This window comes from Miniopterus schreibersii (assembly GCF_964146895.1).
Source record: "Miniopterus schreibersii genome assembly, chromosome: 16".
NCBI classification, from domain to species: Eukaryota; Metazoa; Chordata; class Mammalia; order Chiroptera; family Miniopteridae; genus Miniopterus; species Miniopterus schreibersii.
The window spans coordinates 17520001-17534250 of NC_138116.1; the positions used below are offsets into that span (position 1 = coordinate 17520001).

General features: G+C 45.3%; 1 protein-coding gene across 3 annotated transcripts in view; it reads left to right on the forward strand.

Moving 5' to 3' along the window:
- Window positions 1-11338, forward strand: part of CA10 (carbonic anhydrase 10) — a 319808-nt gene extending 308470 nt beyond the window's left edge. For all 3 annotated transcript variants that reach the window (XM_081161559.1, XM_081161560.1, XM_081161561.1), the window contains 3 exons: window positions 5848-6002; window positions 8208-8382; window positions 10062-11338. In XM_081161559.1, the coding sequence (XP_081017685.1) occupies window positions 5848-6002; window positions 8208-8382; window positions 10062-10084 (353 nt within the window). In that variant the 3' untranslated portion in view covers window positions 10085-11338. The remainder of the gene's footprint in view (window positions 1-5847; window positions 6003-8207; window positions 8383-10061) is intronic.
- Window positions 11339-14250: the final 2912 nt, after the last annotated feature.

Sequence of the window (14250 nt, forward strand, 5' to 3'; positions counted from 1 at the left end):
GGGAGATGATTGCAGCAGTCCAAGGGATGAGACAGTGTGGAGCATGACCAGGCTAATGTGGGGGAGGTGGAGAGAAAGGATTGGGCGTATTTTGAAGGAAAAGCCAAGACATTTCTTGATATATCAGATGTGTGATATGAACGACAGAGTCAAAAATGACTAAGGTTTTTAGGCTGAGCAGCTGGAAGGAAGACGTTTCCATCAACTGAGATGGGAAAACTGTGGATGAAACAAGTGAGTGGGTGGGGAGGGAACTGAAGTCTCAAACATGTGAAGCTTGAGATGTCTGTGGGGTATCCAGTAAAAGGTATGGAGTAGACGGTTGGATATAGGAACCTGGATTTCAGGAGACAGAACTGAAGATATAAATGTGAAAATCACTGGGCTCCAGATGGCATTTGAGCTGGGTGAAATCATGGGAATGAGAAAGATGGAGAAGAGAGGCGGACATGTCCTCACTTTTAAAACAGCAGCTCAAACCCTCATGACTTAGGATCGAGAGTCATTTCTAAAGATATCTTTTAAATCCCATCCTGGAAGAGGCTCTTGTGTGTCTGTCTCATCAACTAGCCGAGGAGGTGTGAGGAGGCGAGAGCATCATGGAAGCATGGGGTGAAGTCACCACGAAATGGCAGCCAAGAGGGACACGTTCCATTTGCTCAGTTTGATCATAGATTGGATGACTAGGAGTAAAAAATGAATTATGCAAAGTCATTTTATTGAGCCAGCTAAGAAAACAATGCCAGGGAACCCATAAAAAAGAGGAAAGAAGTAGGACCTTGCCAAAGAACTGGGAATTTTGGAAGCCAGATATCAAGCTGGTGAAAGTCACCATGCTTTTGGGAAACAATGTGTTCTAGTGAAGAGAGATGGAACTAACAGACTTGAGCTCCTGGATCTACCACTTCCTTTGCTGTGTGGCTTCAGGCAAGTTTCTTAACATCTCTGAGATAATTTCATCATCGGTTAAATGAGGATATTAATACTGATATTGAGAGGGTTGTGGTGGGGACTGAGCAAGGTAATGAATCAACTGCCTGGACAATGGCTGGAATAAACTAAGTGCATAATTTTGTGTTTCTAAATTGCCCTAAACTACATGATCATTAAAGCCAACTTCCTGAAGGGTGGGAGGTAGGTCGCTATGATGCCAAATAAGAAATGTGCTCAAGGTAAATACAATACAGGGCACACAAACAACAGTTTGCTCACTTTAAATGAAATTCAAAGTTCATAGTTCCTGTGTGTGAACCTATGCAGTGGATGGTAATGGCCTAGTAAGGATCCACTACTTTCCTTGGAAGTTTGGATTTCATATGTCTGAGCTGATGTTATAAAACACTCTCACCAGCCCCGACTAACAATGGGAAAGACCAGCCCGAATTAATTTCAGGCTGAATTTAGAAAGTCTTCTAAAGGAAATCCATTTTATTAAAGTTAAATTCCCCTTAACAGATTGGGGGTCAAGACTGAAATCGTGACATTGAAAAATGGATTTTTCTGAATGGATTTTCTGGAGGAGATATTGGTAATTTATTCAAAGTGTTTTAATTTTTTTCATGTGGTGTTTTGGAATAATGCCCACATCCCTCCGTTTTCCTTGTGTTAATTAATTAGCAAGCACAGAGCCCCGATTACATAAAATGTAACATTCCTGTCGTTTTAGTGTCCATGTGACTTCATCAAGCTAGCATTTTTTCTTAATTTTATGATACTTTAAAGTGGTGAAATTAGTGACTAATGGAGTGCAAAGAGCCTTCTTAAATGGCAAGAGGGAGTCGTTATTAGGACATTACGCATAAATGAACTCTTTCTTCCAATGTCCTAGGACAGTGTATCATTTTGGTAGCTCCATTCTCATTGAGTTTCACGTACTCCATTCATTTCATGCATAGTAAATACAATGGCCAACTTCAGTCCAGTAAGAATCCAAAACACCACAGATTCGGAATTTAAAAGGCTCTGGTTATTGTGGTAATAGATTTCCTCCGAGGAAATAAAGGAGGACTGAAGGAGTTTGGAGGAGAGATTTTAAGCATGTGTTTTGACACACCACGCGAGTCCCTTAGAACATCTTGCTCAGGCTCTGGATAAGCCCCCCAGCTAAAGGAGGGGTTCCGCAGGCACGGGGACACCAACTTGTCACTGCCTTACACGCCTCCGTTCCTTGGGATGGGTTTTGTGAGCCCGCCCCACAGAGAGACGCGGTGTTAAAATGATGAAATATCACCGGGGAATTTAAGCATGTTGTTCCCCGTTCCTTTCTCTATGCTTAATTGAACTTTGTACTTCCATTTCCAAAAAAAAAATGACCTTGGGAAAACAACTTTGGAAATGTTTTCACAGAATGCGAAACACAACATACCCATTCGTGTTGCAGTCTAAGTAGTAACTCAAGTCAGCGAGCCACAGAGAAGGAGCAGCTTACCTCCGTGAATCCAATTCTCGGGGGCCCTACTTTTCATTTATTGTTTGTGTAAAACAAAAAATCATATTACTTTATGCTTTAGTAATTGCCTTTTTTCATTTCCGTTGAGTGTGCCTCAGATTACAAGAAGAAATGTCACTCCACATGAGAAAATTTCCAAGTAGTCCCCTATTGATCAGAAATGAGTCCAGTATTGATCCCTGGGACTGCCAGGTCTTTTTTTCATTGACTTCATTCTCTTTGAATGGGAACTTCATAAGCTGGAAGCCAGGCGATGTTAAATCTCATCAGTGGTCCACATAAGTAAACAAGATGCATTTAACAGAGGCTGCACTGAAGCTCAGACTAAGGGAAGATTCCCCCACTGTGCAGTTCTAGGGGTTTCATCATAGTGTGTTTCTCTTAGAAAAAGAAAAAGAAAATAGTCAACTTGGGAATTGTGTCCGTGACTAAGAACTCAGCATAACATAAATGATAGACTCATCAAGAGCATGTCATAAAATCAAGAGCACAGCTGTCAACTTCTGCAGTCATTTGGAAGAATAACATTGAACTCTAAACTGTGCACAAATATTCTATATCTATTGATAATGCAAGGGGTCTTCCTGGACTATAAAGATATAGCCAGTACTAAAAAATTACAACACTGTCATACCAAAAATTTGACCTACTTAACATAAATTTGTCTCCATAAGCTTGTTTCTGTTGAGTGACATTTTGGGGTCTATAGAATTCTTTTTTATTTGAAGATGACTTTAGTCAACTGGTGCCCTCAAGTAAGAGGTTACATGACAGCCATGAAGGAAAAGCTTGATCTCATTTGTTCCTCAGAGAACTCTGAGGCAACTGCTTTGTCTTAGTCAGTCTTAGGTGCTATAACAAAGTACCATGTAAACAACAGAAATTTACTTCTCACAGTTCTGGAGACTGAAAGTCTAAGATCAGGGCTCCAGCATGGTTGGATTCTGGCTGGGACCCTCTTCCCGGTTGCAGAATTCTTGTTGTCCCCTCACATGGCAGAAAGAGGGCGAGAGAGCTCTCTGGAGTCGCTTTTATAAGGGCACTAATCCCATTCATGGGGGCTCCACCCTCATGACCGAATTACCTCCAGACACCATCACAATGGGGGTTAGGATTTCAACATATGAATTGGGGGGCACACAAATATTCAGTCCACTGCGTGCTCCAACCATCTGCATACTACAGATGTGGAAACTGAGGCTCAGACAGTTACCTGCATGTCCGTGGTCACCTGGATAGTGAGCAGCAAAGTCATCCCTCACACTCAGGTCTGAAACCAGAGCTCACAGTCTTCACCCTGGGTCTTGCCAAGCTCTGTAGTGTGAGGAAATCACTAGGGCAAAAGGTGAAGTATGAGAGTTAGCGAGATTTATGGAAAGAACAGTTAATGCTGAGGACCATGGGAGGGCGGAGGCTGCCTGCCTTCTCTGAGGACTGTTGTATCTCTTAAAGGGGACCTGGGCAAAGAGGGATCTCCTGGTAGGACCACACTGGGTAGTCTGGAGTACCAGCAGCACAGCAGTGTTTTGGAAGCATCTTGTTACCTTGCTGTGTGGGTTAAATCCATGAACATGCCTCTTTTTTGCCTCTTGTCCCCCACACCTCCCACACACACACACACACACTAATCCTTTCTTAAGATGTGGATACAACACACAGGCTGGTTATAGTTTCAGAGAAACATAAATGTTCTTTTTCTTTCCTCCAGTCATGCCTAGAATACCCCTCATCCTCCCTCCTTCCTTCCCTCCTTCCCACCACCGCGAATAAAATAAAATACAATAATGGCAGGATGCTAGGGTACCCAATATGCTCCACGGGCAAGCTTGGTTAAACACATCACATTGACCTTTAATAAAGATGTGCCAAATGCTTCCTTCTCTCATTCAATATGTTAATCCTCAGGCCAAAGCACCTTCAGAGCAAGCATCATTAAGTGCAAATCTGATCTCGCTACTCCCCTGCTTAAAACCCTTCAGTGGCTCTGCATTGCCTACAGGCTGAAGCCCAAACTCCCAACGGCACAGAGAAGGACCTTCCGGGTGTGGCCCCTGCTGACCCGCTAGCTTCATTTCTCACAGTACCCCTGTCCCTGCATCTCGTCCTCATGCTGGCTGTCCCCTGGCATGCACCATTCTGTATGTCCTTAGCTCTTTCTCTAGCATAACTGTCTACAGTGCCCTTGACAGCCACCCCCCTGCCAGCCACATGCTGATTAGCTCCTGTCATTCAAGATACAGTTCGGGTCAGCTCCTCAGCTAATCCTCTCCTGAGTCCCACCCCCAGGCAGAACTGACAGCTTCTCAATGTACTCAGTGCAGATACACATCACTGTCTCCCCTGCCCCTTGATGCCTCTGCTTAATTGCATCCTGCTCTCCAACACCTAGCTTAGTGCCTGACACAGACAAGGGGCTCAAGAAACAGAGCCAAATGATGGATGCTCAACATGAGCTTTTTGTGTTGGCACCTGATCTAACTGCCAAGGTCCATCACATCAGTATGTGCTCTGGGCATCATGGCTTTGTCATGGAAGCATACACAAGGGCCAGAGTGCAGACCCAGCCCAGCCACGTTCCAGTCACTGTGTCTCTTGAACTTGTCCTGATTCTCTGGTGTTTTGATGGAAAGGCAGAAACATTTAAATAGAAAGAGAAAGGAAGTCCTTTCTCCTAAAGCTGGTCTCCAAATCCAACTTGACCCATCTCTCTCAGTCATTGAACTTAACTTTTAAGTCTCATGATTGGATTTGGCCTGATTACTTTTCTTTCTAAAAGTATTTCTTCATGTTCTTTTAATTAAGCAATGTTTATAAATAAGAATGGTAACCAGGCAATGTTTCCCCGGGTCCTGAAGCCTTCCAATGAGCATTTCATTATGACTACAATACTATGTCCCAGGTCTCAGGGACCATAACCAAATATGTAGCTCTTCCTTGTGTCCCTGTCGTAGACCACATTTCTGTTCACCAATATTCAGCATCCCAAACTGCAGGAAGAGCATGCTTCCTTGCATCTTTGATGTCAACCTTTGGCATGTGACATTTTTGGCGACCAAAATGTGCACAGGAGTGACCTGTGCCACTTCTGGGATGGGAGCGTCTCCTCCTGACATTGCAACTCACAAGGGTCCAGGGAGGAGCTATTCTAAGAGTCTGGGCCCCAGAGTGTGGACAACAATGACGTGGAGGAAGCCCTCAGCCAGCCTAGAATGCACATGTACGTGAGCAAGAAATAAACCTTCATTGTTTAAAATGATTGAGATTTGGGGGACTGTTTGTTACTGCAGCCTATTGTGACAGATACAGTCTTCTGGAATCAGAAAAGGGAAGAATAATCAGCAATACCAGCACTTTCCCAAGAAGTCTAATTCTCACGTCTTTCTTATTTCTTTCTCTAGATGATGCATATTTACTACAGGGACTTAATATAGAGGAACTGTATCCAGAGACCTCTAGTTTCATTACTTACGATGGGTCAATGACGATCCCACCCTGCTATGAGACAGCAAGTTGGATAATAATGAACAAACCTGTCTATATAACGAGGATGCAGGTGAGCTTCTCTCTGGTCTTTCAGCGAATGGGGAAGGTGATGTGAAGACCGGCTGTGTGTGTGACATACCTATTGTATTCGTTTGCTAGGACTCCTCTAATAAAACACCACAAACTCAGTGGCTTAAATAGAAGAAATGTATTGTCTCACAGTTCTAGAGGCTGTAAATCCAAGATCAAGATGTCAGCAGGGTTGGTTCCTTCTGAGGGAGGAAGAATCTCTTCCCTGCCTCTCCTCTGGTTTCTGGTGGTTTCTGGCAGTCTTTGGTGTTCCTTGCCCTGTAGTAGGGTCACCCCCACTCTACCTTCGTCTTCAGATGGTGTTCTCCCTATGTGTGTGTCTCTTTGTCCAAATGTCCCTTTGCATAAGGACACCAGTCATATTGGATTAAGGCCCACCCCAATTACCTCCTCTTAGCTAATTACATCTATAATGACCTTATTTCCAAATAAGGTCACATTCTGAGGTACTAGGGGTTGGGACTTTAACTTGTGAATTTTGGGGGTACGCAACTCAACTCATCAAACATATGTTTAAAGAATCAGCATCTGAAAAGTCTCAGCATGAACTGATTGTAGAAGCATTGACCTCGTCTGAATGAGAAAGAACAGCAGGGTTAGTTCCCAAAGTGCTCTACAGCCATAGTGTTCAGAAAGCAAATGAGCAAAATGGTTGTTGGTAAAAATATGTTTGAAAAAGCTGAGTTTAAAAAGAGTTAAATAGATCTCATTGTTGGGAGACTTCCCAGGCCTTTAAAATGATAATAATTATGTCAGTCTCCAAGAGGAAGGAATATGATATGTAGCATTTCACAAACATATTTGAATGTGGAATTTTTCAGAGCATCTTACAGTTTTCCTCGTAAAGCTGGCGTGGATCCCTCGGACCTGGACGGGAACCAGGAGCCCTGGCCACTGAGGCGAGCTTTGGTTCATTATGTGCTCATTATGTACTCCTAGGGCTGTCACCCCCCTTCTGTGAAATAAATACTGCTCTTTATGAATGAGAAGTAAACTGCTCAAGTCTGTTCCAGCTCTGACATGCTATGATACTGAGATCCTAAGAAAACTCAGAGGAAATATGAGCTAAGGAAGCATAATTCATTTTCCTTTACAGGATGTATATCGTTGACCCTTGACCAATGGGTTTGAACTGCACGGCCCACCTATATGCAGGGTTTTTTTCAATAAATACCGGTACTGTTTTCGACCTGTGGTTGGAAGTCCATGGATGCAGAGAGCTAACTGTATACACTGTTCTGTGCCATTTGATATAGGGAACTTGAGCATTCGTGGATTTTGGTATCATGGCTGGGGATGGGGGGACAGATACCGAGGGACAACTAAGTTTTTTGGGGAGTCAGAAATTATACACAGATTTTCAACTGCATAGGAGTTCGATACCCCTAATCCCCACATTGCTCAAGGGTCAACTGTACTTACAATCCAACAACAGTGTGAACGATTTGAAGTCCCTGATGCTATCTGTGTTGGTTAGGGCTCTTGGTGACGAACAATCCTCTCCAGATAACTTAAACTCAGAAAAAAAGATTTGTCCAAGAGATACTGGGCATCTTAAGGAATTTAAGATGAGAAATTGATGTCAGGAACTCGCTGGAATCAGAGCCCAGGTGCCGTTATCTCTGCTCTCTCCTGCTTCCTACCGCCCGTTCGCTTCATTCTTCCCTCTGCTAGCCTCTTCCTTTGCTTCCCAGTCCTGGGGTGGAACTTGGCTGCACATTATTTCACTCCAGCTCCTGGTCCCAATTTCACAGAAAAGGAACCAAACTAATCCAGCTTAGTTTCGCTCTGACCCCTGGACCAATCACTGTAGTTTGGATAATACCCATGAGCGGGGATAATTCCCTGAATTGTTGGGAATTATTGAACCATGGGGTGTAAGAGAAAGAGACCTTGGAGAACACCTAGTTGGATTTCCTCCTTTGACAGATTGTGTATTTGAGGATAAAACAGAATAATTGACTTGTTCAGAGGCATCCACGAGCTGCTTGAACTAAAAGCAAGGCTCACTCCATACATCGCAACATCACTGGGCCCCAGCACAACTGAATCCACAGAACAAAGGTCTCCGAGGCGCTCACGTGCCCCTTCCCAGACAGCCCGGCTTGACCAGTCTACTCCGTTTACTTCTTCCCTGGGTGTGTAAGAGGACAGGTGGGTCTCACAGCTGTTTCTCTCTCCTCAGATGCATTCCTTACGCCTGCTCAGCCAGAATCAGCCATCTCAGATCTTTCTGAGCATGAGTGACAACTTCAGGCCTGTCCAGCCCCTCAACAACCGCTGTATCCGCACCAACATCAACTTCAGTTTACAGGGGAAGGACTGTCCAAACAACCGGGCCCAGAAGCTTCAGTATAGAGGTGGGTCCATGGCTCAGAGGGCAGTGGGCCCAGCAGTCCTCCTGCTTAGGCCTGTCCATTGTAGGAATCATAGTAATAAATGATAATTAATAACCACCACCTTCTATGTGCATGGCATTTTTCTGTTGGTGAAGCCTATATATTGGAGATAGAGCTAGAGATCGAACTTGAAACCCCTCTGGTTCAAGCAAAACAGCCTTTTTATTGCCGTTGTACAGAAGAGCACAGAGAGGCTGATTTTTTCAAGGTCATGTGTTAGAACAGGACAGCTAGGAGCATTAGAGCTTTTAGTTATGTGCGTGATGGACCCCTTTCTCCTAAAAGGTGGGCAAATACTCTGGATGCCAGGCCATTGCGATGCAAGGAGGTAATGGATGTGAAGGGATCCTTTTCTGGTGCTATGTCCCTAGAAGTGACAATTATCCCCACTGTACGGGACATTCAAAACGACTCCCGCCTCCTGTAACCCTCTGGTCTATACCTATCCCTCTCTCTTCCTTTCTACACACTAAGTATGTGTTGATCACAGTGGTCAACTCTCAACATGGAAAGGAAGGTGGGGGCAGAACAGTATCATGGAGACACCTTTAACCCAGAGTCAGGACACTCAAGTTCGGGGCCTGGTTCTGTCACTAACAAACCATGCAAACCCAGCCAAGGCATTTACCCCGTGGACCTCGATTCTTTCATGACGGTCCCTATATCATCTGCTTCACGACTTGTCGTGAGGAATGAATGAGAGCCTGGATGGTGAAGCCCTTTGCAGCAATAATGTGCTGCTCAAATATGGGGCTGTGGGTATTACCAGGAAGCTTTTAGAAGCACCTACCACTACTGCCTCTCGGTCCCCCACTTCATCTCTCCTACTTCCCCCACATTTCCCTCTTTCTTTCTCAGACACACGCAGAGTGCCAAAACTAGAGTTTTCTGCTCCCTTCCAGTCAGAACTACCAGACAAATAAACACTCAGCTCATTGATCGAGCCCTTCTCTTTATTCAATACCTATTTATTGTGCATCTACTATGTGCCAGGCGCTTAGCTTGGTGGTGAGGATACAGTGTGGTGCAGACAGATATGACCCCATCCATACAGCGCTTATAGTCTAGAGCAGGGCTTAGCAAACCTTTTCTGGAAAGAGCCAGAGGGTAAATAGTTTAGACTTTATGAGCCATACAGCCTCTGCTGCACTCTGATGTTATAGTGTGAAAGAGGCCATAGACAATATGTAAATGACTGATGTGGCTGTGTTCCAATAAAACTTTATTTGCAAAAACTGATCACAGGCTGTCATTTTCCCACCCCCATTCTAGAGCAAAACTTTCTGTGATGATACAGTGGTCTGTATCTGCCTTGTTCAATGTGGTCGCTACTGGCCACGTGTGGCTATTGAACAGTTGAAGTGTGGCTTCTCCAGTGAGGCAACTAAATTTTTTATTTAATTTTAATGAATTTAAGTTTATGGTAGCCACATGGGATTGGTGACAACAATATTGAACAGCTCAGGCCTAGAGGTTCATGAGGAAGGGGAGGGGTTGTTGGGATACATACAGGTAAGCAGGCATTTACAGGGCTGTCCCTTCCTCTAGGGAGTAAGTCCCCCAAACTCAGTGCAGATTAATTCAGTGATGCCTTGTTTTATGTTGTGCATATGTGTGTTTTTCTTTCTCTCTCTTTCCAGTAAATGAATGGCTCCTCAAGTAGGAAACTAGGCCAAGAAGAATTCCATCTCAGCGAAATGCTACAACTGTGAACTGACGTAACCCGGAATGTCCCCTTCCTTCTCGCCCCTTCCCTTCCGCAAGCCTCGCCCACTCTTCAGATTGGCCCCTTCTTCATGAAAAGTGTCTGCAAAACCACAGCGGAGGACACACACACACACTCACACATACATACACACACATGCAAACATATCCACACACACACACGCTCACACAGCCTCTAAGACAGGAAGTCAAGATTTCAGAAACAAACAGCTCATTCATAAGAGGTCTTAGAAGAAAATAACCCATTAACCTGATTACAATTTTGATACTGTTTTCCTGGACTAATAAATCTACCCAATGAGACTTTTCTGCCTTTGTACATACAAAATTCTTCCAAAAGAGAGAGGAGAAGACACAGCTTCGACAGAATCAAGCAGACTCTGTTCTTCGCAGCGAGTAATCACGGATGGTGTCCTAAGATCCTTTGAGGGTGCTGGCAGCAGGTGAACCAGGACAGAGTTGGCCAAGGACATTTATTTCTAGATTATGATTCTTCTGTTTACTCAACAATTTAAAAAGGAAAAAAAAAAAAAGGACAGACATTGAAGAGATACACATTGTATATATATATCACCGCAGACTATAAAGAAATTGAATTATTTCCCCTTCATCACATATCTGTAGTAGGACTTGCCAAGATCAGAACTGATCCATTTGCTGTTTCTTGTTTTCCAAAGATCATATGTTGTGTTTGGTTAATGTTAACAGCTCAATAAATGTGTTTAACGAGTTCATTTTATTTTTCTGGCTTTGGTCTGTTCTCCCTCCTTGCAGGCTAAGCCCTGGCTCCATGCAACTGCATTCTTTGATTTCACTTGTTTCCTCACCTACATGTTTTGTTCATTTGCAGCCAGTTTTTACTGAGTTTGTGGCAATCAGGAATGCATTTGCTAAGCAAGTATAACTTTAATTCCACCCTGTGGCTCCATCATTCATACAAAGTGAGCTTTCAGCCTGAGATAGCAGGCAACAGATTCCTTGCGTTTTAAAACTGCCATCCCCCTGCCCCCTGTGATGCTCCCTTGAAGGAATGCACTTTGCCTTGTAAATTCCTGGGAAAGGGGTGTCTTTTCTCTCCAGGTGCAGCTGGATCTCACAAAGTACAAACGAATGCCTTTCTTTTCTTGTTTATAATGGTCACTCACTGTGTTTGGTTACTGTCAAGAAATCAATAAATGTGTTTAACAAGTTACCCAGGACCCATGTCTGAATTTATTGAGAAGGACGCTCCCTGCTGACACCCCTGAGTCCTGCTGCGTCCACAAGCAATTGCACTGTGGCCGGCAGGGCATCCAGAGCCTCGGGAACAGCCTGTCCCATCATTCCCAGGGCCCGGTAATTAATACCCTGTTGAGAAAACATATAGGCTAAGCTGCTGGAAGGGAAGGCTTGGATGTTCGTTCGGTGGCCAAATTAAAAATGCCTTTCATCTCTCCTTTTTAGCACAAGAGGGAAAGCACCAGCATGCAGGGTCTGTGCCAATGGGAACATTCACAAGCACATGGAAAACTGCAGCCAAGCGACTAGGTATATTGATGATGGGGAAAAAAAATAAACAGCCAGATAATTCATATTTGAAATACTACCCTGAGTTGGATTTTTTTTTATTTTATTTTTTACTTTTTGCGCCAATGTTACATGATGGGCTTCGCCGTGATGACATAGGCACCTTTTTCTGAGCAATTTTTGCAGGAAACCAAATCTGTTTGCAAAGGTCTAGGCTGAGCAGCTGGCAATCTTTCCTTGTGCGGCTTGCTGCCTCCTCTCTGAGTCAGAATCTTCCTTAGCCTGCAAGGGCGGCAGGCAGCCATATGATATAATGGCAGAAGGACATGGGTGGTGAACCAACCAAGCCTGGCTTCAGATCTTTACTCTGCCCCTCTCCTGCTTGCTGTGCGATCCTAGGCAAGTTGCTTTACTTCTCTGATCTATGTTGGGGATGCTAATAATGGCCTGCATGAGTTGTAAGGCCTAAATGCTCTATGGCTGCTTAAAGCAGCTAGCACAAGACCTGCAATGAATGTTCTAGAAATGGTGCCTATGGAGCACGGGTATGGCCTACCTATCGGGGGTGATCTGGATTATACCATGCCTCCCTCTACAGGGAGGGGCCAGCACCGGCCACACCAGGGGAATCATCATACCAAACGAGGGCACTGGGGTACCAGCAGACAGCACACGGGGAGAGAGGAAGGCGCACTGGAGAGAACAGAAGGCAGGGGGCTGGGTTTCTAGGCCCTGTTCCTTTACCAGCACCCTCTGTGACCTGGGACAGTGTCCTTATCTAGAAATGACCTGGTCATGACCTCCACAGCCTCTCCACTCCATCACTCCCTAACTCTGTCTCATTCAGTTCTCAGGCCAGGGAAGACGGAGAAAAACCCAGGCTGTACCCCCGGGGCCCCTGGGAATGGGCAGAATTTCACTCTGGCCAAACAGGATTTGAAATGGAGCGAACTGGCCCGTCCCCCACCTCCTGGGCCAATCCAAGCTGTCCCTTCTCCCCACTCACTGGCTTTCCCAGCTATAATGTGGAAATAGGGCACTCTGCCCTCAAACCACGTGGAAGTAAAAGAGATTAGGTAGATTTGTACTTCTCTAAAGAAGTTTTTAAAGCACCCAAAAGCCCCTGAGAGTTGGTGAAGCCATCACGTGTTTGGGTGCTCGGGAGGGGTGGCAGCAGTGTCGCTGGGCCCTGCGGTGTGTGCAGGGCGGCTTGTGTTGCCTGTATAGTCGCAGGCTTGCGCGGACACCCCTTCCCTGGAAGGATAATCGGGTGGCGCAGGGACATACATGCCGAGCCTCAGTTCCCTCCTCAGGGAAACGGGGGAGGGAGGTGACTGCACACTGAAGAGAGTTCTGGGCAAATTGCTTGAGAAAAAGAGAAGACAGTGTGCGGAGATGCACAGCCCACCTCCCAAAGATACATTTTGTGGTTTCCAAGACGATTTAGGGCCTTGTTCCCACCTCACTTGGTAGCAGTTTGGTTTCCAAGGCGACATCAGGACAACCACAACTCACTGCACTAAATGTGTCTGGAATGTGAGAGGAGCATGGAGTTGGACAGGAGAGCACACTCAGTCCCAGCCCACGGCCACCCCCATCGGGTGAAGAGTCTGGCTGATGACAGTCAATAACAGATGCCAACACCCCCAGGCTGGGCCCTTACCCTGCTGGTCCCCGGGGCACTCGTAGTTCAAGAGAGTATCGCAGTTCCTGTTCCAGAAAGCCTACAAGTTGGATCTCCAGGAGCAGAAACCCACCTTAACATATTCACCAACTGGCACGATTTAACACAAGGACAGATCTGCCCAGACCCCAGCTGAGGAAACGTGCTAATAAAGTCCACCGTGGGTTGTACATTCCCTATGGGTCAAACCCTGGGCTAAGCAACTTACAAATACCATCTCCTTTGACCCACACAGCAGCCCAGGAGGTAATCACTATTGCTGTCCCATGTTATAGATGCAGAAACTGGATTTCTTAGGATTGGGTGACAGGCTTAGTCACATGGCTCCTAAGTAGTAAAGCCAGGCCCAGCTCTTTTAAGCCGATTTTTCTTGAAGCGTGGCCCTGACTATCAGCATCACTGGAAAACTGGGTGGAAATGCAAATTCTTAGAGTGCACTTCAGACCTGCTGGTGCTCAGGGGTCCAGCCATCTGTGTTTTAACAAGTCCTCCAGGTGAGTCTGAGGTACACTCAAGTGTGAGGACCACTGTAAATCAAATGCTCGTTCCTGCCCTAGCTGGGTTGCTCAGTGGTTAGAGCATCAGCCCGGGGACTGGAGGGTCCCAGGTTCAATTCCTTTGCAGGCTTGATTGGAAGGCAACCAACTGATGTCTCTCTCTCACACTGATGTCTTTCTCTCCCCCCCCGTCCCTTCCACTCTGTCTGAAAAGCAATGCAAAAAATATCCTTGGGTAAGAAATAAAAAATTAAAAAATGCTCATTCCTATTAGAGGTTCCCAAACTTTGCCCAGTACCCAGGCTGGACTGCACACCACTGAAGTTTTATAAAAATCCCCAGGTAATCCCCACATCAGCCAAGTTGGGAACCACATCCTTGTCTGAAGGACCTTCTCCGAGAAGAGCTCACCGGTAA